We start from the raw sequence: 23,500 nt of genomic DNA on the forward strand, positions 1-23,500 counted from the left end.
GGAATGGGAGGAGAGCGAGCGCGCCGGAGGAGGGAGGAGACGGGAGGCGGGAGTAGGAGGAGGGGAGGGAGGCGGGGCGGGCGGCGGACCACGGGTGGGTGGAAGGTGCGCCTAGCGGGAGGACCGGCCGGCAGCAGCCTGCCCTCCTCGAGGGCCTCCGCCCTGGCGCTCCTACCCCTTTTCCTCCTGGCCTCCGCGCCACGGAAGGCCAGAGATCCGCGTCTGGGGTCTTCGGGACTCCGGGAAGGACGTTTGCAGAAGTGGAAGGATGGGTGCGCACGGGGCGCTGGGACCCGGGAGGGACCTCTCTTCCTGCAGACCGGGTCCGAGCACCAGGATCTAGGACGGTGGGCGCCAGCTGATCTCTCCCCGCGCCGCCCAGGAGCCCCAAGGAGAGGGTGGGTGGGTGGATTGGGGCCACCGGAACATAGTGAACCACCCCCTCCTACCCGGCGCCCGCGAAGGAAGCCGAGTAGGAGTTGGGGGAGCGGGAAGACTGCCCTGGAACCCCTTCCCCAATGCTCTCTCTCCCGGAGCGGATTCCGTCGGGCTTGCGGAGCCCAGGGAGGCGCGCGTGGCAGGTTGCGAGCGCCCCCTGCCGCCGCCCGCGTGTGGCGGTAGTCCGCGGCCAGCCGGGAGACCCGCGTCCTCGCCGCGTTCTGGGGGGCGCACGGAAAAGGCTCCCAAGGTCGGTGGGGCAAGCCAGTGCTCCAAGATTTAGGACTTCAGTGTTTCTGTTTCCCCGCAGCTGCCTCGGTTTCCTCCACTAAGGGCAAAGAGGTAAGAGGAAAACTGGCTTGGACTCCACTCTCAGCAGCAGCAATGGAGACTCAGGCAAGGGTGGGGTCTTCTTAACACAGCTTGGAGAAAAAGTAGGTGTCAGGGGAAGCTATGAAGGGAGAAACATCCCTTTGTGTTTTGACACCACCCCCCTGCATTCCTGCACCCCCCACATATCTGCTGCACACCCTCTTGGAGTGGCTGTGGAAGGAGCCCCGTCTGGCACCCTCACCCTACTCACTCTCCCTGTGGCCGCTGCCACCAGCGTCAGGCCGGGCAGCCTCAAGGGCACATTTTTTCACCGCTTCTGGAGCCCCTGACGCTATAACCCCAGGCTAGAGCCAGGCCCCATATTTATAGCCCACAGCTCTGCATGACATCCTCTGTATAAATAAGCATCGAGCCACTGCTGAAAGTAGGCCTCCTCCAGAGGACCAGGCCTTGAGACAGCACGCATACTGCACCTCCCTTCCTGACTGTTCCATCTTCACGGGACCAGAGAATGACCGCTCAGGGCCCACAGACAATATCTCACCCCTACCTAGGCTCACACGGCAGGGGGTGGAGGGGTTCCTCCGTACAAGTCCGCCCCTGCCTCCTGCCATTCTACTCAGCTGTTTTCTTAGGTGGATCGCCCGACAGCCTGATGGTGGGAGAGGGCAGCCAGCCTGTCTCACCTCCTCCAGAGACAGGTTTTTATGGACACATCCCTCCCACCGGCTGGGCTGGGCTGATAGGCCTGGGCCCTGAGGTTGCCAGGGATGGAGAAGTCTCGGTAGCCCCTTCCCTGAGGGAGGACGGAGGGGTGGCCACCGGAACTTGGAAAGCAGCCACTTAGGTAGTTTCCTGCCTTGTCTCCGAGACTCCCTGTCCCAGGGGCGGAGGGGGCTGAGGAGTCTGAGCGTTCTGGTGGCCCATAGGGACATTAAGAGGGACCACTTTTGGGGCGCCTGGGTGGCGCAGTCGGTTGAGCGTCCGACTTCAGCCAGGTCACCATCTCAAGGTCCGGGAGTTCTAGCCCCGCGTCGGGCTCTGGGCTGATGGCTCGGAGCCTAGAGCCTGTTTCCGATTCTGTGTCTCCCTCTCTCTCTGCCCCTCCCCCGTTCATGCTCTGTCTCTCTCTGTCCCAAAAATAAATAAACGTTGAAAAAAAAATTAAAAAAAAAAAAGAGGGACCACTTTTTCATTCTCTCCAACCATACTCAGACTGGGGGTGGGGGGCACAGGGTATCTCCCAACACTGCAGTCAGCATCAGCCCTTTGTCTCCTGGCCCAAGTTTTCCTTGAAAGGTGAGGCTGCCAGGACCCCGAAGGAGCTGAGGCCAGGGCTGCTCAGACTCTCTCCCCTGCTCCTTCCCCCCCCCCACTGGGTCTTCACTGAAGGGGCAGCTTCACTGAATGGGCACAAGCCTGGGGCGGGGAGCAGGGGAGGGGGGAGGGAGCCAGGGAGAGTCTACAGGCATCTTGAGACACAGCCCCAGGGTCTGTGTCACCTGCTGCCACCTCCCAGATGTGCAGCTGGCTCCTGGGGCAGTGGAGACCATCCCATGACTTGATTCCCCCTCTTCTCTGCAGCTTCCACGTCCCCCCGCATGCACCTTCCAGTACTGCCTGCTCCGCCCAGCCCCGCATGAATCAGAGCCTCGGGGCCTTAGTGGGGCTTTCCTTCAGCTCTTCCCCAACTGGATCTGACCACTTCCACCAGGGCTGGCAGGACTCAATCCCGGACCCAGCCAGGAGCACCCAGCCACCTGGGGTGGGAGAGGAAGGCCGTGATGGGCACTGGCCTGCCCTCCTGGCCCCACCAGGCTAACTGTTGGTCCCTGGGCAAGCCCTGAGCTCCCACATCTCCAGTCCTTCCCAGGGGCTGGCACCACCTCCCCCCCCCCCCCCCGCCGACTCTCCAAGGTTTACTCATCTTTCACCCACTGCCCTCGCAGAGAGAAAGAGACACCCTGCTTTCCAAGTTCTTTGATGCTACACAGTACCGCTTTCACGCTCAGAGAGGTACTGAGGTGGGCGTGGATGGGTTTGCTGCATCATACACCCCTCCCCCACCGTCCGCTGGAGCACACATCCCTTCTCTGTCCCCAGTACCCGGCCAAGATTGCTGAATGACGAGGGGGAGTGGCAGCCTGGCGTCCACGGATGACCTCCACAGGAGCCTTTCTCAGGTAGGGCCAAATGAAGGCGTCCCCGAGGGGTGCCCTTGGGAAGAGGGGCCGGGGGTGGGGGGGGGAAGTTGACCTCGCACCATCTTTTTCAAAGAAAAGAGGGACAGCTGTCCCATCCCTAACTGTGAGAGCACAGCAAGAGACGTGCCACCTTAGTTGATCGCGCTGGAGCCACTTCTCCGGGTCCGAGAGAGGACACCAGCCCCAGATTCTCCTGTGCCAGGGTTCCACAGGGACGACGCCCAACTGGGCTTCGCACCCCAGCTTTATCCAGCAGCCGCAGCCTTTCAAATCCCCCGAACCCCCACCCTGTGTGACCCAACCCCTTGACCTTCCCAGGCCCTTGAGCCACGCCCTCTATAATGTAAGGCCACCACCCTCTCCTCCATCACACCTCACCCGACAAAACCCCAACCCTGGTCAGACCTAAATCACCCCCCCCACCCAGCTTTTACCCAAAAAGCTGCTCTTTCCGGTGCAAAACATTCATTGCATCCACTGGCCTCGCTTTAAAGTCAGGACCACAGATCTCCAGACTTCCCTAGTGTGCTCACCTTTCCCACTCTTCAGAATCCACATCCCTCTCCTCCTCCTCGCCCCGCACGCCCTCCCCCACTCCAAGCTGTGACTTTGCCTCGGACTTAGAAGATGAAAGCCATTAGGCAGGAAGTCACCCCCACAAGCGCCTGCATCCGAGCTCCATCTCTGCTCTGAGGGCAAGTCCTGCGTGTGTGTCCCGAACCCTCTCCTAACTCCCAGGACTCTGCTCCTGCAATTATCACCCTCCACGGTCACTCCTCCCCTGCTACAGGGCCAGGCCCTGCCCTGGAAAGCCCTCTATGTCCTCCGTAGCTGCTGGCTTCTCAAACTCTTTGCTGCACGGTCTCTAACCCCTCACATTCTCTCCTTGACCCTCCATGGGGCACCTGCACCCTGTCCTCGGCTGAATCTACTGCTGGTGAGTCATTCGGGACTCATGCCCGAGTGTGTCCTCTTAATTTTCTCAGCAACATTTTAGACGACAGACTCTTGCCCACCCTGGGGACACTGCAGGCATGACTCCCTCCTCACGGGTCACCCCTTCCTTCTCAGCCCCCTCTTCTCCCCCAAAACTCCCAATCACCGATCCTCACGGAGAGTGGTTTTTGCCCCTTCTCCTCCAGGGCCATTTGGCAATCTGGCACTTGAAGAGATTTCTCGATTGTCACAAGAGGAAGGGGGCGCTACTGGCATCTCGTGGGTAGTGACCAAGGGCCCTGCTAAACACCTAACAACGTACAGGACGGCCCCCACGACAACTATGACACAAAACACTAGTAACGCGGAGACGGAGAGACCCTGGCCTAAATGTCGCAGCACCGCCTTTCAGTCCTGGGGTCCCTTTTCTTCTGGCCCCAAACTCCTCTTGGCAGTTTCCTCTAGCTCCACAGCTCCCACCTAGAGGCTGAGGACTCCCCAAACTACATCTCCAGCCCTGAACTCCAGGCTCATTCGGTCCCACACTCTCCCCTCTCCTGAGGTCTCAGTGCTGTATGTGGGGCCCTCACGCCTGCGTCAGTCACAAGTGTGGTTGCCTCAACCTCCAAAACATACTCCAGAAGCATCCACGTCTGCCCATTTCCACAGTCCCCATCACTCTGGTTTGTACAACCGTAGTTAGTGGCTTCCAACTGTTCTCCCTGCTTCCGGTCTATTTTCCACGGAGCATCCCGAGTGATTTTTTTTTTTTTTTTTTTTTAAATCTTGGATCTTGCCCCTCCCCTACTTAGAACCCTCCAGTGGCTGCTCCCCGTTGCTCCTGGAATAAAACCATCCCTCACTCACCTTGCTCTGCCAACATCCCCCATCCCACCTCATTTCACCCCTCCCATCACACCTTCCTTCTTCGTGCCTCAGGGCCTTTGCACTGGCCATTTCTTTGGATTTTTTTTTTTACAAGATAGTCCCTCCTATCATTTGGGTCCCAGTTGAAATACCAACCTAAAGGAATGCCCCCCCAATCATTTACCAATCTTACTTAATCACTGTCCTTATTTATCTAATCACGGCCCATCCCTCTCCCACCCCCCAAATAACCTCCACAAGAATAGAAACCCTGCCTTGCCCACCATGTTACTCCTGGTGCCTATAGCCAAGCCAGCCTGGCACGTAATACAACCGATTCTGTCCAATGAGTGAACAAATTGATGAGTGAGCCCACATAGTTATGTGCCTGGGGATTGGGGAATAGGCCACAGACCAGGGTAACAGCCCAGGGCCCCAGCCACAGCACGCCCCTCATGCCAGGGCTCCAGGGGCTGGACCCCAGGGGCAGGGTGGCGCCTGTGGAACAGGCGTGGAGAAGGGGAGCTGTAGTGATAGGTGGCTCCATGGGGGAACGACAAGGGCAGCCTCATCCCTGATCACCCCCAAAGAAGAGGGCAAAACACTCTTGCCCTTGAGCCGCCGGGCTCAGCCAGCCCCACCCTCTGGAGAGCCCAAATTCTGAGACCGAAAGCCATATCCTAATGGAGGCTCATCACGGGCAGCCTCTAAGAACGGGGAGGGCCTCCTCGTGGCCACCAAGCACTTCACCTGCTCTGACGTAGGGTGACCACCGAGAACCCCCAGCCCAGAACCAGAGGCCTGGCTCCACTACTTAGACCCAGAGATGCTAAGGCGGCCACACTCATTTCTCTGGTAGGCTGGGGCACTACATTACATTCTCGATCTTTGCTTGGGAATCTCCCAGGGGAGCTGTCACCCTGCGAGGAGCACGTCACCCACTTTAAACTCAGACACTCCTCCCCTCGTGTCCGGGGGGCAAGCAGAGGGACAGCGTTTCCCCCACCCGACGGTCCTTCCCTAAGGCTAATCCCTGAGACCAGGCCCCTGTTCAGTCTGAGAAAATCCCTTGAACTCAAGACTGAAACCCCAGAGAGACTGAGGGCAGAGGCTCCAGGCTCCTGCAAGGATGCCCCCCTACCCCGACTCGGCCCAGGAGGCTGGCAAAGGCCACGCTCTCCCCCAAACTCAAGCACAGCAAGCCTCAGCCCTAAGCTGCTGACCCTCTGCTTCCCCGCTGTCCACCCCAAGAAACTGGGTGTAACCACCTGAGGGCCCCTCCCAGGTCAGTCGGCAAGGTTAAATGCACTCAGGCACAGCCCAGTACCTAGCTCCTGGAGCAAGTACCCAATTTTATTTTTGCCTTCCCCCAAAACATGTGAGGAACTTGGCCCCACGGGGCCAGGGCACAGGCCCCTACTTCCCTCCAGGCAGGGCTTCCTGGGGCTTCTGACAGTTCATAAGTATGGTGCCACTCCAGCTCTGGGGGTGGGGGGGGTGCTCCTGGCCTGTCAGCCCATGTGGAGACCTTATTCATTCCTGGAACAGCCCTCACACAGGAAGCAGGAGCCAGGAATAGGGCTTTGCTGAAGGAAGATAAGCAGGGTGACCAGCCCCCTCCCCTACAGCCCCTTCACACCTTCCAGGGCCTCCTCTGGCCAAGTCCCTGTGTGGAAGGGAAGGGTTCTTGGAAAGCAGAGCAGGCTGGGAAGGAGCTTTGAGTCCTATGTTCAGGGGCCTCACATTCTTGCTGAGTTTCCCCATTGTGCAGTGTTAGAGGGTGCCTCCAACCCCTCCTCGTCGCCCCATGTGGCATCCCTGCCTCTAGAACCTTCCTGCACTGCAGGGGAGCAAGCTGAAAGCCCCCTGGGGAATAGGGCTGCAGGTTACAGCCGCAGGACAACACTCCTAGCACCCAGACATCAGGGATGGGAGACTTCTCCCACGAGCCATGGGCTCCCCTGCAAGTCCTGGCCCGAGGGAGAGACAGAGGCAGTACCTTAGCATGCTGGGAAGGCTGTGACTCACCTACAGAATGATTCCCAGGGGACTTCAGGGCTGGAACCTGCCTCTGCCCCCCTTTCCAGACCCCTGGCCCTGGAGCCCTAGAGAATGTCACCTCCCCTTCCCAGCAGCCTCTGGGACTAGGGCAGAAGTTGAAAGCAGGCAGAACCAGGCAGCTCTTGACTGGCCTGCCTCCCCCGGATCAACCTAGAAGTCCCTTAGAAGCCCCTAGTCCCTAGAAGCCCTTAGGAGAACATATGGAGAAGAAAGAGGCAGAGGGAGAGTCCCAGGCCTCACACAGGGTAGCCAGATTGGGGCTGGAAGACAGGGTACTGCCCGGAGGGGGCCAGGGGCTACTCTAGACGGAGATGCCCTTCGCACTTGGGGACAGAAGCCACAGGCTCGACTTCTGCACATCCCCCTGAGAGGACTTTCAGGTACATGTGCTCCTGGGAGAGCTGCTCCCCAAAGCCTCCTGGATGGGTCCTGGCTGGTCTTCTGCTTCCGGAGAAGCAGTGAGTGGTACAGAGGGCACTTGGGCCAGCCAGGACCTCTCTAGAGCCAAACCAGGAACGCCTGTTCCAGGCCTGGAGTTTAGGGAGGAAGCTGGGCTCTGAAGCAGCCTTGCAGAGGCCCCCACACCCAACTTTCTCAGCACAGGGAGCTTCCAGCTACGTGGGCTCTCTCCAGGCCCTGCAACAATGCGCTGGGCTCCAGCCTTGGAGCCACTGGGGTCGGGGCGCCCAGATTCTGCCGACAACGCCTTCAGAAGCTGCTGCAGGTATGGTCTAGAGGCAGGAGTAGGGCTCCTACCATCGCTGTGGGGCTGGAACCCTGAAGCAGGAAAGACAGGAGGTTATGGCCCAGAAACACAGCAGGAAAACGTGTGGCCCAGCTGTAGAGAGCCAGAGTGACCTTCAGTTGCGTTCATACGGATAGCTCAGCTCATCGGAGATAACCTGCCTCGCCCCTGCTTAACGCTTTCAAGACCCAAATTCTCAACCCACACTTAAAGACAAGGACCACAGAACTCCTCAGTCACCACCACAAAGGCCCTCGGGCTCTCTTCCATGGTCTCCCACTCATACCCCCGAGCTGCTGATGGTCAAGCCCCCAGATAGCTGAGGGCGGAAAGCACTGCAGCCCTCTCCATTCCGACACCTCCTGGGGTCCTCTGTACTGAGGGACACCCTGCTCTCACCACCCCATGTCTGAAGCCTCCTACAGAACTTTTCCTGCACTTGCAACCACCTGCCAAACCCAGAGCATCAGGACGACATTACTGAGCCCTGTCGGGCCCATGTCCTTAGTGAGACAGGCCCTCCTTGCTCTTCCCTGCCTCTCCTGGGCCACCGCTGCCACCCACTGCTTTGTAAACCTCTTCATCTTAAGCCCAAGTTATCTGGCCAGGCCCCTCCACCCTCTCAGTGCTGCCTCTCACCCATCACCCCTGCCCAGGCGCTGAAGGCTTCATGATGAGCCCACCCTTCCATCAACAGACCCTGACCGTGGGGGGGGGGGGGGGTGGCGCCTGGGTGGCTCAGTCGGTTGAGCATCCGACCTCGGCCCAGGTCATGATCTCACAGTCTGTGGGTTCGAGCCCCACATCAGGCTCTGTGCTGACAGCTTGCTCAGAGCCTGCAGCCTGCTTCAGATTCTGTGTCTCCTTCTCTCTCTCTCTCTCTCTGCCCCTCCCCCGCCCATGCTCGGTCTCTCAAAAATAAATAAATGTTAAAAAAAAATTAAAAAAAAAAACCAGATACTGACCAAATCAGAGCCGATCGGCTTCAAACGGCGACTCTTCTCCCCCGTGGTCCCATTGATCTCACAGTTCATTCCCTGTTCCCCATCAGACCTGGTCAGTACCAGAAACCACCACTGCAGAAGTCTCGGTTCCTGGCAGCCCACGCCTATATTTCCAGCTCGCTTGTTTAAATATCACAACAATCTAGCCCCTCGAGCGCAGGGACTCCGAGGTCTTCCTGCTTACAAGCTCCTCACTTCCAGACCGTTCTCCTCCTCTGACTTGGGCTCCACACGCTTCACTGCAATTATGCCTCAAGCACCGCCCCCTCTGTCACACCTGCCCACAAAACCCCAGTCCTGGAGAACCAAGTCACCAACCTATGCCATGCCTCCACCTGGCTGCCCCAGCACCACTCACAGCCCTGCAGGGTATCTCTAGCTGGTTTCTTCTCCCGCAGCCCAGTCGGCAACATCGCACCCTTTCCCTTCACATCCATCCCCTTCTCCCCAGCCTCGAGGCTGGTGACTTCATGTCATTCTCTGTGACCAAAGCCCTCAGAAGTGCATGAATCTGCACCTCAAGACCCACATGCAAATTTAGGTCTGCACCTGTCTTCCTTCTCATTAGGACCAACGAAGCTCAGACATATCCTTGGAGACCTATCCACCAAGGGCATCTCCTACCCAAATGTTCTAGATATGCATCCTTCTGCCCTCTGAATCCAACCTTTCTCTTTCTCCATTGGGTTATTTCAGCATCCAAGCATGCTTGAATGTCTACCATCATGGTAAACCTTCCCTAGACCCACAGCCCCTTCCAGCCACTTCCCAATTTCATTTCTCCTAATAGTCCAACCTCAACAATAGTTACCCACAAAGCTCTCGCCACATTGTACTTATTAACTTCAAAAAGTACAGGGGCGCCTGGGTGGCGCGGTCGGTTGAGCGTCCGACTTCAGCCAGGTCACGATCTCGCGGTCCGGGAGTTCGAGCCCCGCGTCAGGCTCTGGGCTGATGGCTCAGAGCCTGGAGCCTGTTTCCGATTCTGTGTCTCCCTCTCTCTCTGCCCCTCCCCCGTTCATGCTCTGTCTCTCTCTGTCCCAAAAATAAATAAACGTTGAAAAAAAAATTAAAAAAAAAAAGTATGTAATATTTAATATTATGTATGGGAAAGAATAGTCTAAGAAATGGTGCTAGAGGGGCACCGGGGTGGCTCAGTTGGTTAAGCATCCAACTTCAGCTCAGGTCATGATCTCATGATTTGTGAGTCTGAGTCCCACATTGGACTCTCCACTCTCAGCACAGAGCCTACTTCTGTCTCCCTCTCTCCCCCACCCCCCCCGACTTGTGCGTGCTCTCTAAAAACTAAACGACAAAAAAAAAAAAAAATAGTGCTAGAACTGGGTAGCAAAAGTCACATGCAAAAGATTTAGGATTAAATCTTTATGAACTTGGCTTAGGCAAAGGCTACTCAGAGAGGACACCAAAACCACGGTAAAAGAACAGGTAAATCGGACCCCATCAAAATTAAAAATGTTTGCATTCAAAGGACACCATCAACCTAGAGAATGTGAGAAAATATTTGCAAATGATAGGTCTGATAAGGGACGTGTATCTAGAATGCACAAAGAACACTTCCAACTCAGCAATAGAAAGATAACTCAGATGAAAAACAGGTAAAAGGATCAAAACCCACTTCTTTGAAGATATACAGATGGCCAATCATCTGTATGCAGTGCAAATCAAAATGCCAATGAGCTGCCATTTCGTACCCACTGAGGATAGAAATAAAAGGATAGATAATAGCTAGTGTTGGCAAGGGCATGGAGAAGTTGGGACCTTCGTACGCTGCTTGTGAGAGTGAAAAATGATACAACCAATTCGGAAAACAATTTAGCAATTCAATCTGGAGTTACCCTAGGACCCAGCAATCTACTCGTAAGCATATATCCAAAGGAAAAGACATAGGTTCACATAAGTTCCTGTGAACAAACATTCGTGGTAACGTGAATCATAATAGCCAGAAAGTTGAAGTAACCCAAACGTCCTTCAACTGATGAACGGACAAAACGTAGCTCATCCATCCAAGTTGGAGTATCATTTGACAATAATGAAGTGCTTCTATAGGTTGCAATATGGATGAGCTTTGAAAACATGAAGTAAAAGAAGCCAGTCACAAAAGATCACGTATCCTAGAATTCCATTTACGTAAAATTTCCAGACTAGGCAACCCTAGAGAGAGCATAGAGCCATGGTTACCTCGGGGGGGTGCTCACGTGCCACTTACTGGTTATGGGACATTGGCCAAGTCAATTAAACCCTCTAACAAATAAAAAAAGAATTAAAAAAAAAAAAGAAGTCAAACTGTTTACCATAGTGGCTGTAGCAATTTATACTCCTGTCCACAGGGTATGGACAGGACATTACTCCATTTTCTTATTAGTATCGGGTATTATCATGTTTTTAGATTTCTGCCAATTTAAGGGGTAAAAAAGTGGTAACATTGTGGTCTTCGCTTGCCATTTCCTCAATTATGAATAAGGTTGATGGTCTTGTGTTTATTTCCCATTTGGTTTTTTTCCCCCGTTAGGTCTCTTGCCCTTTTTCCTGCTTTGTATTTCCTTCTTTTGCTCAGCATGTGTTTATCTATATGATTATATATTAATATGTAATATATATCATGTATCTTAGATAGTTATGAGTTGCAAGAGTTCTGATTTATAACTTGTATTTTCACTTTGTCTTGATAAGTAGTTATTATGTCATTACAGAAGTAGTAGTTATATAGTATATTAGAGTAGTTACTAATGTAGTTGGATTTATGAATCTTTGCAGTTTTATGGCTTGCTTTGTGTCTCATTTAAGAGCCTGGGGGGCTCAGTCAGGTAAGCGTCCAACTTCGACTCAGGTCATGATCTCACGGTTCGTGAGTTCGAGCCCCACGTCAGGCTCTGTGCTGACAGCTCAGAGCCTGGAGCCTGCTTCGGATTCTGTGTCTCCCTCTCTCTCTGTCCCTCCCCCACTTGCACTGGCTGTCTCAAAAATAAACATTAAAAAAAAGAAAGAAATTCTGTTTCTATACATCTACCTTTTAACATCCTTTTGCTTCCAATAATTTAATAGGTTTGGTTGCTTTCAATGTAGAGAATCATCGTCTGTGAATAGTGACAGTTTTGCCTCCTTCCCAATACTCAGATTTTTAATTTTTTTTCTTGCCATACTACAATGGCTAAGACCTTCACTACAGTATTGAATAGATGGGACAACAGTGGAAAAAAACCTGTTTTGGTCCTGAGTTTAGTGCTTTAACATTAAAAATGATTTTTGCTCCGGGTTTTTGGAAGATACTCATGTTAGGGTTAAGAAAGGGACCTCTATTCCTAAGGGTTCTTAATCCTACGTGATCATTTTCACATATTTTGTTTTACATGTCTTGTGGTAACCCCAGTGATTTTGTCCTGCAGCCTCAGTCCCCCACTTCACCCTCATTGACACCACCTCAATATAGGATCCTTCCAATTTCTCAAGTCACTCACCTCTCCCACGGGGACTTTGGCCACTTGGGCTGCAGTCATAAAGCCTGAGGACCCGTGTGATGTCCGAGGTGCTCAGGTTCCATCGCTGACCAATGTGGACACTGGGAGCCCAGAGCGGTGTGATGGTGGGCAGCCCACGCCGGCTGAAGGCAAGCCTGAAACCCAGTAGGTGGGGACCTGAATCCAGATCACAGCGGGGGCTGGCTGGGCAGTGTAGAAGGAAGGAACGAAGAAAAGGAAAGGGGGTCCTCACCTCCCATAGTGCATCACTGATGAGTAGTCATAGGGCACCAGCATGTTGCTGCTCCGAGACTTGATGAAGTTGATTTCAAAGCCTGGGAAAAACAGAAGCCAAAACCAACAAAACTTGGTGATAAGGGAAGAAGGCAGGGAAGGGAGGGGTGGGGTGATAGGGGCCTTCGAGGTACTTGTACCCTACCTGAGCTGACAGATCTAAAACTACAGCCAGATGTGCCCCCCTCCCAGTACCAACCAGTCCCTGGTCCCCATCTCCTTGGTGCTTTCACTGCCAACTCCTGTCCTCCCCGCGATGGGTCCAGACCAGCACTAGCTGATGTGGAAGCACAGGGACCTCAGCTTCCTAGAGCTCACTCTGCTTCTGTCCCCTGTCAAGCTCACCAATGTGCATCTACCTTTACAGAACAGCTTCCACTAAGTCAAATGCTACGCAGGGTCTCTGACGCCCCCTACCCGCGAGATAGAGTACCTACCCTTCAAGCCAGCTTTAGAGACCCGCTCGCCCATCACCTGCTGTTGGGCTCCCACTCCCCAGCAGGTCACCTTGTTCTTCCTGCCTCAGGCTAGCAGCACCCATCCCCCAGGTTCAAGTGAAACACTCCCCCACTGGCTAGAGCACCATTTCCCCCATCAGTTGGGTCCCCCAGGCCTGAGAGAGACAAGATTCCCTCCCCCAGCCGCTGTCCTGCCCTTCACAGTGAGCCTCTGAAAAAACAGCCATACCCTGGGTATTTGCTCTCCCAACACCCCCCAGGCCCCGCCAGCCTCTTCCACAACCTGCCATACCAGCCTCTAGGGTACACTCACCTCTTCCTTTTAAAAACCCTTAAGATATTAAACAGTTTTGAACTGGCAATATATTCATCTGGTGTAAAAGTCAAAAAAACAGAAGTGACACAAAAACAGATACTCAGATCAATGGAACAGAAGAGAGAACCCAGAAATGCACCCACAAACATATGGCCAACTCATCTTTGACAAAGCAGGAAAGAATATCTAATGGAATGAAGACAGTCTCTTCAACAAGTGGTGCTGGGAAAACTGGACAGCGACGTGCAGAAGAATGAACCTGAACCACTTTCTTACACCATACACAAAAATAAACTGAAAATGGATGAAAGACCTCAATGTAAGACAGGAAGCCATCAAAATCCTCGAGGAGAAAGCAGGCAAAAACCCCTTTGACCTCAGCCGCAGCAACTTCTTACTCAACACGTCTCCGGAGGCAAAGGAAACACAAACAAAAATGAACTGTTGGGACCTTGTCAAAATAAAAAGCTTCTGCACAGCAAAGGAAACAATCAGCAAAACTAAAAGGTAACTAATGGAATGGTAGAACATATTTGCAAACGACATATCAGATAAAGGGTTAGTATCCAAAATCTACAGAGAACTTATCAAACACCCTAAAAAAACAGATAATCCAGTGAAGAAATGGGCAAAAGACATGAATAGACACTTCTCCAAAGAAGACATCCAGATGTTCGACACATGAAAAAATGCTCAACATCACTCATCATCAGGGAAATACAAATCAAAACCCCAATGAGCTACCACTTCACACCTGTGAGAATGGCTAACATTAACAACTCGGGTGACAACAGATGTTGGCGAGGATGCAGAGAAAGAGGATCTCTTTTGCATTGTTGGTGGAAATGCAAGCTGATGCAGCCACTCTGGAAAACTCTATGGTGATTCCTCAAAAAATTAAAAAGAACTACCCTACAACCCAGCAATTACACTACTAGGTATTTATCCAAGGGATACAGGTGTGCTGTTTTGAAGGGACATATGCACCCCAATGTCTATAGCAGCACTATCAACAATAGCCAAAGTATGGAAAGAGCCAAATGTCCATCGATGGATGAATGGATAAAGATGTGGTGTATATATACAATGGAGTATTACTCAGCAATCACAAAGAAGGAAATCTTGACATTTGCAGCTACATGAATGGAACTGGAGGGTATTATGCTAAGCAAAATTAGAGAAAGACAAATATCATAATACTTCACTCATATGAGGACTCTAAGATACAAAACAGACGGACATAAGGGAAGGGAAGCAAAAATATAAAAAGAGGGAGGAGGACAAAACAGAAGAGACTCATAAATATGGAGAACAAACTGAGGGTTGCTGGAGGGGTTTTGGGAGGGGGGATGGGCTGAATGGGTAAGGGGCACTAAGGAATCTACTCCTGAAATCATTTTTGCACCATGTGCTAACTTGGATGTAAATTATAAAAAAATGGATTAAAAAAATAAAAGTCAAAAAAAATGTTGAGCTATGTGATAAACCTCCCCCTCTATCTTCCTTCCAAGTTCCCAGCTCCCCCACCCCCAATTACAGTTATTAGTTTGTATATCTTAGTTTGTTCTACACATATCAATTAATACAAACGTATTCTCATTTTTCTTCATCCTTTAGAATTTTTTTTTATTATTTGGGGGGGTGAGAGGGGGGCGAGAGGGGAATCTTAACCAGGCTCCACGCTCAACACGGAGTCCTATATGGGGCACAATCTTACAACCCTGGGATCATGACCTGAGCTGAAATCAAGAGTCGAATGCTCAACTGACTGAGCTACCCAGGCACCCCTCATTTCTCTTCATTCTTAAACAATTTTTCCCCACTAGAGTACCTGGTGTTTTAACCTGTTTTATGGTTAAGAAAACCACTGTTGAGTTTGAGTGTCGTTGGTTTTCTAATTCATTAACTTCTGTCTTTAATTTCATTCCTTCCTGCTTTCCTTTATTTTTTAAATTGGATTTAAATGCTTAATTTTTTCTATTTAAAATTTTTTTCTATTTTTATTGGTAAGAATTTAAGTCTACACAATTTCCCTGAACATTGCTTTAGCTGTGAATGATTAGTTCTAATGTGTTACGATTTTTTTTTTTTTAAGAACTCCTGCAATTTAACCTTGGAACTAAAAGGATTATTGTTGTTTTTTTAGACTTGAACTTCCAAGTATAAGAAGTTTTCAGTTTTGATTTGTTATTTTCTACTTTGCATTTTACATCACCAACAAAACACTCGAATTAACTTTTTCAAATTTGATATTTTTCTATCATACGGTAAGTTTTTGCAAGTATTCCATGAGCACTTGGGAGGATTATAGTCTCTGTTTTCAGGGTACAGTCACTATCATCACCCCCTTCCTTAGACTAAGCTCTGATCTCAAGCTTCATCCCTCCTCTCATTATCAGGTGCTACCCAAGTCTCCCCCAGAATACCCTTTCTCTGGGGCTCCGTGAATGCGGATCTCTTGAGCAGCAGCCCCCTGCCTACTTCACCTGGTTCCCTCCACAACAGCGGAAGTGCTCATGCCACAAGTTCTCCACTTACAGGAAGCCTTTGAACCCTTCCCCTTTTATACCCATTCCTCTAGACCAAACCCCTTATCATGTATCTCCTCTGCTTCCCTCTTTCATGAAGGGATTGTCTCTACTCTTCTCGTTCCCTGAATCAGTCTGTCCCCCCAACAAGGGTGGGATCCCACCATCACGGGGGTCAGATGCCCAGCACTCAGCACCACGGCCAGCACACAGCTCCTGCTCACCAGCATCCGACACAGTCAGTGGCCCACTCCCAGACCAGCCTCGGCTTTGCCCCTGCCACCTGTCAGGACATGGCCCCCCCTGTGCTTCCTCTATCGCGCAGGCCCATTGGTGCCCATCTCACAAGGGCGGAGCCTCCTGCGTCTGGGACTTGGCACACACAGTCCACTTCTTCCAGCCCTTCGGTCTCGGCTCAGCCCCTGCAGCGGGCACACAAGCCCTGCCCCCGCCCCACACAGCAGCATCTGGCACATGAAGGACTGCTAGTTGAGTGCACCATGAACAAGGGTCAAAGGATACCACCAACTCCATCCCCAGGTACCAGGTTGTGTTCATGAGAAAAAAAAAAAATGAGACACAAACATAGTGATTCCCTAACTCAGGCATGACTCTGGGTGGGCGGATGGAAGGCTCGGGGCCCGAAGCAGCAGTAGCTGGACCACCTCCAGGTCTCAAAGAGAAGCAGGAGCCCCACCTTCCCAATGGTGGACAAGCAGGTGATAGGAAAGATGGATAACCTCTTCTAAAGTGGCAGGCAACTCTTCAGGCCCTGGCCAGTGCCTGCTGCCCTCTCGCCCCAAGACCCCCAGGTCCAGCGTGGGTTCTGCACGATTTGGCTTACCTGGAAGGATCTCATTCCAGTTGACACGGATATAGTGGTCCCGGTCAGCCCGTGAGTGCTCATGCCAGAAGCCCAGTACGTGCATGAGCTCATGCAGGACAATGCCTGGGCCCTTCTGGAGACATGTAGGTGCCAGGGATACCACCTGCATCCCTCCGCTGCGTCCCACGCTGGAGAAACACCTGCAGGGCCAGGAGAGGACACTGGGTAGACACCAGCCCAGAGATCCAGAGCAGACCCAGGCCCCTTCACCCTCCTCCCATGTCCTGGGATGAAAGACCATCAGCGGGTAGTCTCCATCCTGGATTCTAGTCCCAGGTTTGCAATTCCCAAGTCCCTCCACCACTTGGGCATCCGTGAAATGGGTACACTGGAACCCATTACCAACCCGAGGTACAAGGAAGATGTAGACATGAATAGGAGCACAGATACCGGAAGCGGCTCATTGAATGAGCATCCCCATCCAGGGTCCCCAGGTCAAAGTTTTCACACATGATCTTAGGTCTCTAACAAGCTAGGAAATGGGTATTGCCGTTATCCCTGCTTCCACAGAGAAGGCAGGAGAGCCTCGCAAGATAAGGCACTTGCCTGGTGTTGGGTGGTTCCTACACTCTGAAACCCAGATCCAAGGCCAGGTGTCTCCCATGAAAGCTGTCCCCATTCACCAGACCATGAAGTCTCCCCAGAGGAGGGTTTTGTAAGGGACATCAAGCACCTAATTCCCCTCCTTCTCCACCTTCTGCCTTGGGTATTTGTAGGTCTAACTCCCATAGGGCAAACCACTCAAGGGGGGGGGGGTGGGCTTTGGATCTGGGAAGACAGGCCCCCAAATAGGTTTTAGAGAATGGCCTAGTTAAAGCCAGGCTGAAGGCAGAAGAAAGCTGAGGAACTTCCCCTGCACAGCGCGCTTATGCGTGGATACGCACGCCCCCAGGTGTACTTACCCAGACATGGGGACGATGGAAATGAAGTCTCTTTGGCCCTGGTAGGCAACAAACCTGATGCATGTGAAGCGTTCAAACTCGGCAAATGCCTTTAGGAAGATGTCGCGGCTGGCTTTATCTGGGGAGGCAACACCCCGGCTGAACCTCCCACCAAGACCCCAGAGCCCCTGTGACCCGTTGGGAGTCCGCCTGCAGGGTGAGCACAGAGCTTCAAATCCCTCTTCCAAAATGGAAGGTCAGGAAAGGGTAGGGGTGCCTGGGTGGCTCAGTCGGTTAAGCGTCCGACTTCGGCTCAGGTCATGATCTCTCAGTTTGCAAGTTTGAGCCCTGCGTCGGGCTCTGTGCCGACAGCTCAGAGCCTGGAGCCTGCTTCGGATTCTGTCTCCCCCCTCTCGCTCTCTCTCTCTGCCCCTCCCCTGCATAAATTTATGTTTTCTCAAAACATAAATTTATGTTTTCTCAAAAATAAAAATTAAGAAAAAAAAGGGGGTAGCCTGGGGCTCAGGGAGGAGGTAGAGAAAGCTGGGTGCTAGACAGGCCCCAGCTCTGTGACCTTAGGTAGGTCCCTGTCCTCTGGACTGGTCTTGAAATGGGTCAGATGGCTCTCGGGAATAAAAGGGCTTCTTGTGGAAAGGCTCTTTGGTGGTATCCGTGAGGAGAGGCAGAGGGAAGAAACCCAGAGAGGAGCCCAGGCTGCACGGGGAGGAAGGGGCCGGGGCCGGAGGGAGGCCCACGGCTCCCAGGACCCAGAGCGCGTGCTTACTCACCGTATCTGCTGGAGATCAGGAAGGGGACCTCCACGACCTCCCCATTCTTGGGCCACTTGTTGCTGGTAGTTGAGAACAGCCGCAAGGGACTCTGAAGAGAGAGGGCACTTCAGGGACCCCTGGGGAGTCCTGGGGTAGGACTAGACCCCTGGGATAGGACTAGACCCCTGGGATAGGACTAGGCCCCTGGGATAGGACTAGGCCCCTGGGATAGGACTAGGCCCCTGGGATAGGACTAGGCCCCTGGGATAGGACTAGGCCCCTGGGATAGGACTAGCCTAGCGTCTTGCCCCCAATGGTGCCAAATCTCAGGCCATAAGAACCCTAAAGATGTGAGAAGCAGGACACAGATCCAGGAGGGTGAGGAGGACATCAGAAACAGGACAGAGCGGTGGGAGATGTGGGGGCCTGCTAGGTGAGCCGTGGTGACCACCACCACCCTTTGTTCCACACAACAGAACTTGTTACCGATTGTATCCAACAGAAAAACAAAACTACTTGTTCCCAACGAGGCTGACGAGGCGTCCCAGCTCCCCAGGGGGGCCTAGTTCCAAAGAGCTCAAGGGCCCACCAGCAGCCCCATCCTTCCAGAAACACAGCGGTCAGCCGGACGTCCCTGAATGTTAGGGCTCATGCTAAGGCAACACCCCTGGCCTCAGCAGCTCCTCTTTCCACTCTTCCAGCAACCAAAACCGTTGGAGGCACGGGCTTCAGGGAAGCCCAGCAGGTCCTGCCCCTAACCGGAAACAGGGGCCTCACCCCACCCCCAGGGCTCCCGCCCAGCCCCAGCCTTTGACTCTGCAGCCCAGCGTCACGCTGTGCCCTCAGTGGGTGGCCACCAAACCCCAGAACGGTCTTGCTGTCACCAGGTCGCGGTTCTGGTCTGGGCACTCTGCCTCCCAGTCTCCTAAAACATGGCTCTGTTCCCCTGAACACCGTGCATTCTCGGCTCCCTGGCAAAGTCATCCCAGTTCCCACCCAGCCTTCTCTCTTTCTGACTCCACCCCTCACCTCCCACGGGGATGGGGTCCCTGCCTTACCTCCCCAAACCGTGGCCACCACCCCGGTGTGCACGACCACCACCGCCCTACAGCCCCACCAGCCCCTCTGCCGATCTGTGCTCATCTCTTCCTTCATTCAGGTACTTCCTTCAGGTACTTTCTGAGCACCTCCCCTGGGCACAGTACCAAGCTGGATCTTGAGGGCTCAAATGCCCTCCTTCAGGAAGCCCTCCCTCCAAGGCTGATTGCTGTTACCACTGTAGAAGTTACCCTCCCTCCTTTTCCCTTCAGTCTGGCTAATTGTGGAACATTCACTGTGACTTTAGCAAGAAGGGGGGCGGGGGGAGGGGGTGGTCTATCAAGCTATGAGCGACAGAGACAGGTCCTTCACACGTCACACCCCCATGACACCAGAGGCTGGGCTCAAAGGCCTCCAACAACATCGTGAAGTTATTTACACCAATGTGTATGCTTGCTCACCGGCCGGAGGATGTCCCCCTCGAGGAGGAAGCTGCTCTCTGGGGTTTCCTCTGGGATGAGCCCTGGGAAGGAAGGGAAGGAGTGTGTGAGCCCATGCCCCCCAGAATCCAGACTCTAAGGACAGGCCCCAGAAGCAACCCCAAAGTCTGTCCTTCCTGACTCTGAAGCTGGAACTTCCCTGGGCCCCCGAGGCTGTGTGGCCTCAGGCTAGTCACACGGCCCCTCTGAGTCTCCCCTCTACATAATACATATGGCCCCTCGGCCCAGTCACATCTCTCCCTTGCTCAAACACGGCCCAGAGCGCCTGCCACCCACACGCCTCCCTCTGCGTTTGAACCTCTCTGCTAATCAGAAGCAGACTTTTTCTCCAGCTGTCTCCTTCACCCCCCTCTCCAGCACAGGCCATACTCTAGGAACATGCCCTGGACCCCCCTGTCCTACCTCGTCCCCCCTCTAATGCCCGCCGATTGGTAGGATATTCAGGACCCTTGGGGGGACAAGTGAAATTCCAGCTCACGCCACCACAGGAGGGAGGGAAGTCTGGATCCGGTTGAGTCTGTCTCCCCCCGCCCCCCCCCATCTCAGCTAGTCTCTGCTTCTGTCTCCAGCCTCCGTTTCTGCCACAGCCCCGTGAGGAGTCTTAGAGGAGGGTCTGGCACCCTGGCGGTACATTAGGTGGGGTTCCCTAGAAGCAGAGCCTGGGCTGGGGAGGCACCTTGCAAGCGATTTACTGAGGGGTGCTGGGGAACACCCCGACTCCGCCGGGCTGCAGCCCCAGTCTGATCCCCCAGGAGCTCTGGACCCCAAATGGCACCACAGATTTGTTCCACTTTGAGGCAGGGGACTGACCCGTGGCCCCCAGGAGTCACGGCGGGCCGCCTTGGGCAGGGGAGGGAGCGGCTTCCCAAGCATCCCTGGCAGAGGGCCTTCAGCTGCGAGGCCTTAGCGGCCCACATTCCCGGCAGCTGGGGCTGGGGTGTGCTTCCCGGTAAAGGGCCTCTCGGATAGCAGTTGGGCTCCAGCAGCCCGAGCTGAGAGGATCCATGGCAGCTCAAAATCAATGCCAGGGAAGCCTCAGATGGGTTCTGGCTACCTCCAGACCGGTCACGGTTACCAAAAGGTCGCGCACTGCCCTGAGGCTCCGTAGCTCCGGGGCTCCAAGTCGGTTCAGACCACAGGGTAGCCGCCACGTTCGGGCGATCCCCATCCCTCCAAAGTCACCCCCCGTCCCCCCGACACTTCGGCTCCAACACTCGAATTCCAGTATTCCCCCCACCCCCGCAGCTTCATTCCAGGTTATCTATACATTCTCTTTAATTTTTTTTTTTTTAAATGTTCATTTGTTTTTGAGAGAGACACACAGACATACAGAGTGCAAGTGGGGGACAGTCAGAGAAAGAGGGAGACACAGAACCTGAGGCAGGCTCCGTGCTGACACGGGGCTCGAACTCACGAACCACGAGATCATGACCTGAGCTGAAGTCGGATGCTTAACCAACTGAGCTACCCAGGCGCCCCTAGACGTTCCCTTTCTTCAGCGGGGATCCCCAGACAGGAAGGCCATGGGCCTCATGCCTCTTTGTGTCTATAGCCCAGCTCATACCCTCACACCTGCAGCCTATCCTGCACCAGGTGGCTGACATCTTTTCGAACATCCGCTGATGACTTAGTTTAACACCAGCCGGAGCATCTGAAGACCCATGTTTTTATCAGGCCATTTTTAAAAACGTAGGCTTGGAGCGCCTGGGTGGCTCAGTCGGTTAAGCGTCCGACTTCGGCTCAGGTCATGATCTCGCGGTCCGTGAGTTCAAGCCCCGCATCAGGCTCTGTGCTGACTGCTCAGAGCCTGGAGCCTGTTTCGGATTCTGTGTCTCCCTCTCTCTCTGACCCTCCCCCATTCATGCTCTGTCTCTCTCTGTCTCAAAAATAAATAAACATTAAAAAAAATTTTTTTTTTAAAATAAAAAACAAACAAACAAAAAAAAACGTAGGCTTTCCTCCCTTCTTATAAAAGCAACGATCTCATGGAAAAGATACAGAAATACAGACTTTTCAAGAGTTGCCCATAGACTGAGGAACTGCTACTCACCCAGAGCCCAGTAATCTGGCACAGTTCCAGCTCGTTCTGTTTATCCGCATGTTCTGCGTGGTTTTCACCACACTACGTGGACAATTTCGTAGCCCCTCCACCCCACAAGAAGACACAGCGCCCTCACCTTGGTTAATCGCAGGGATGTCCTTGTCCCAGGATGTCTGGGTCCCCTCGGGGTTGAGGCCCTCCGAGAAGCTGGTTCCACAGGCTTCTGAGCAGCTGGAGGCTGAGGGTGCTCCTAGGATCAAACCTGGCCCAGACGGGCACATACCCATGATGCCCGAAGTGCCCTCATTGGCGAGAGAGGACAACAGGGCCCGGGGGGTGGGGGCTGGGTAGTATCAGACCACAACAGCCAGGCCCTTCGCGAAGGCAGACCCCCAGAAAGTAGTCCTGGGAGACTGCCTGGCCTCCCCTCAGTCCAAGCCGATGGCAAGGCCTAGACAACTTGGAGGAAGAAGCTCCTTTAAGGGGACCAACACTGGGTTCCAAAAAGCAGCCCCAGGCTCTGAATAGCTGTGTATATGAGATAGGGGAGGAAGCAAAAGAGAGAGGCGGGACCAGACCTCAGGCTCTAACACTGAGGGTGAGCCCGGGCTAGCTGCCCCGGCCCCATCCATGCCTCCCTTCTCAGCCCAGGCCTCTGGAAATCAGACTCAGATCGAGCAAGCCTGGCATGACCAGCAAAACAAGGATGCCTGAGGGCCACACCTGCTACCTCCTGCCAGGCAGGCCCTCTGCTTTCAGGATCTTCAGGATGCCTCCCCTTGGTGCCCCCTGGGAACTGATTTCTGGGAACATCCCTGGAGAGCCCATTTTCTGCGCCGTTCAGATCCCTGCAGGCTCCAGCCACACCCTTCTCGCCTCTACTCAGCACTCTGCGGGCTGGCAGCCCACTTACCTGGCAAAGAGACCAGACCCAGCACCCAAGGCCAGAGGCCTCCCATATTCATGCTATGGTGGCCCCCCGCGAGCCCTGCGGCAAGCGGGAGCACGACTCCCAGGCAGGGACAAGCCAGCCACTCCCACCCCCACTCCCACGCTTAAATAGCAGCGTCTCCAGCCCCCACCTGCAGCCTTGCCCCAACCAACTCCACCTGCTGCCTTACCCACTCCTACCTGTGTTCCCCACCCCCAGCCCTACCCACCCCTACGTGTGTTCCCCACCCCCAGCCCAGGCCGAGCCTTCTGGACCCTAGTCAACCCTTCCCAGCCTGGCTGAAGTGGGCAAGAAGGCAAGAATCCAGGCACAAAGCGCCCTGCAGGGAGGGAGGGTCCCACTTGGGAGTGTGCCTCTTCTGAGGTCCCCTCCCACCACCAGGGGGCAGAGGAACACCACAGAAGTGTGCTGAGGTGGGCGCCCTGGCGTGGACCTCATCCTCCAATATGTGGAGACCCGTTCCTGCCCCCGCCCTGTGCGCAGACATGGGAAAGCTGCCTGAGACCCTGAGGCACCACAGTCTATCTGTGGGAGGAGGGAAAGGGCACTAATTTTTATAAGCGGACAATCACAAGCGTAGGGATCAGGAAAAGTTTGACGCTGAACGCCCGGCGTAACCAGCACCCCAGAGAAGCCTGCCATGTGGAAAGGGGGATCTCTTGCATACCTGGACCCTCGCAGGGACACTACCCCTGTCATCCCCCACAACAGCCTTGCAAGACTGGCATTTATCCCCATTTCACAGATCCAGAAACTAAGGCTCCTTACCCAT

General features: G+C 53.9%; 1 protein-coding gene across 1 annotated transcript; it reads right to left on the bottom strand.

Moving 5' to 3' along the window:
- Window positions 1–7,215: 7,215 nt before the first annotated feature.
- On the bottom strand, window positions 7,216–22,741 carry ASTL (astacin like metalloendopeptidase). The gene is made up of 9 exons (XM_047067629.1): window positions 22,690–22,741; window positions 21,913–22,038; window positions 19,697–19,758; window positions 18,216–18,306; window positions 17,449–17,566; window positions 16,505–16,686; window positions 12,318–12,399; window positions 12,065–12,219; window positions 7,216–7,616 (listed from the first exon to the last, which is right to left on the bottom strand). Exons 1-9 carry the CDS (start codon window positions 22,739–22,741, stop codon window positions 7,216–7,218), a joined length of 1,269 nt encoding a protein of 422 aa, XP_046923585.1.
- Between the last annotated feature and the right edge of the window lie 759 nt (window positions 22,742–23,500).

The sequence above is a fragment of the Lynx rufus genome, unplaced genomic scaffold, assembly GCF_022079265.1.
Source record: "Lynx rufus isolate CCGP_SWC_20201006 ecotype Redwood Valley unplaced genomic scaffold, mLynRuf1.p SCAF_8, whole genome shotgun sequence".
Taxonomy (NCBI): Eukaryota; Metazoa; Chordata; class Mammalia; order Carnivora; family Felidae; genus Lynx; species Lynx rufus.

Bases quoted from the DNA above. Each gene is read 5' to 3' on its own strand.
- ASTL (XM_047067629.1), bottom strand. From the start codon at position 22,741: ATGAATATGGGAGGCCTCTGGCCTTGGGTGCTGGGTCTGGTCTCTTTG. The intron at 17,567-18,215 runs GTGAGTAAGCAC...TTGCCTCCCCAG, and splicing joins CCTGATCTCCAGCAGATACG to ATAAAGCCAGCCGCGACATC. The intron at 12,400-16,504 runs GTAAGCCAAATC...TGTTTTTCCCAG, and splicing joins CTGGAATGAGATCCTTCCAG to GCTTTGAAATCAACTTCATC.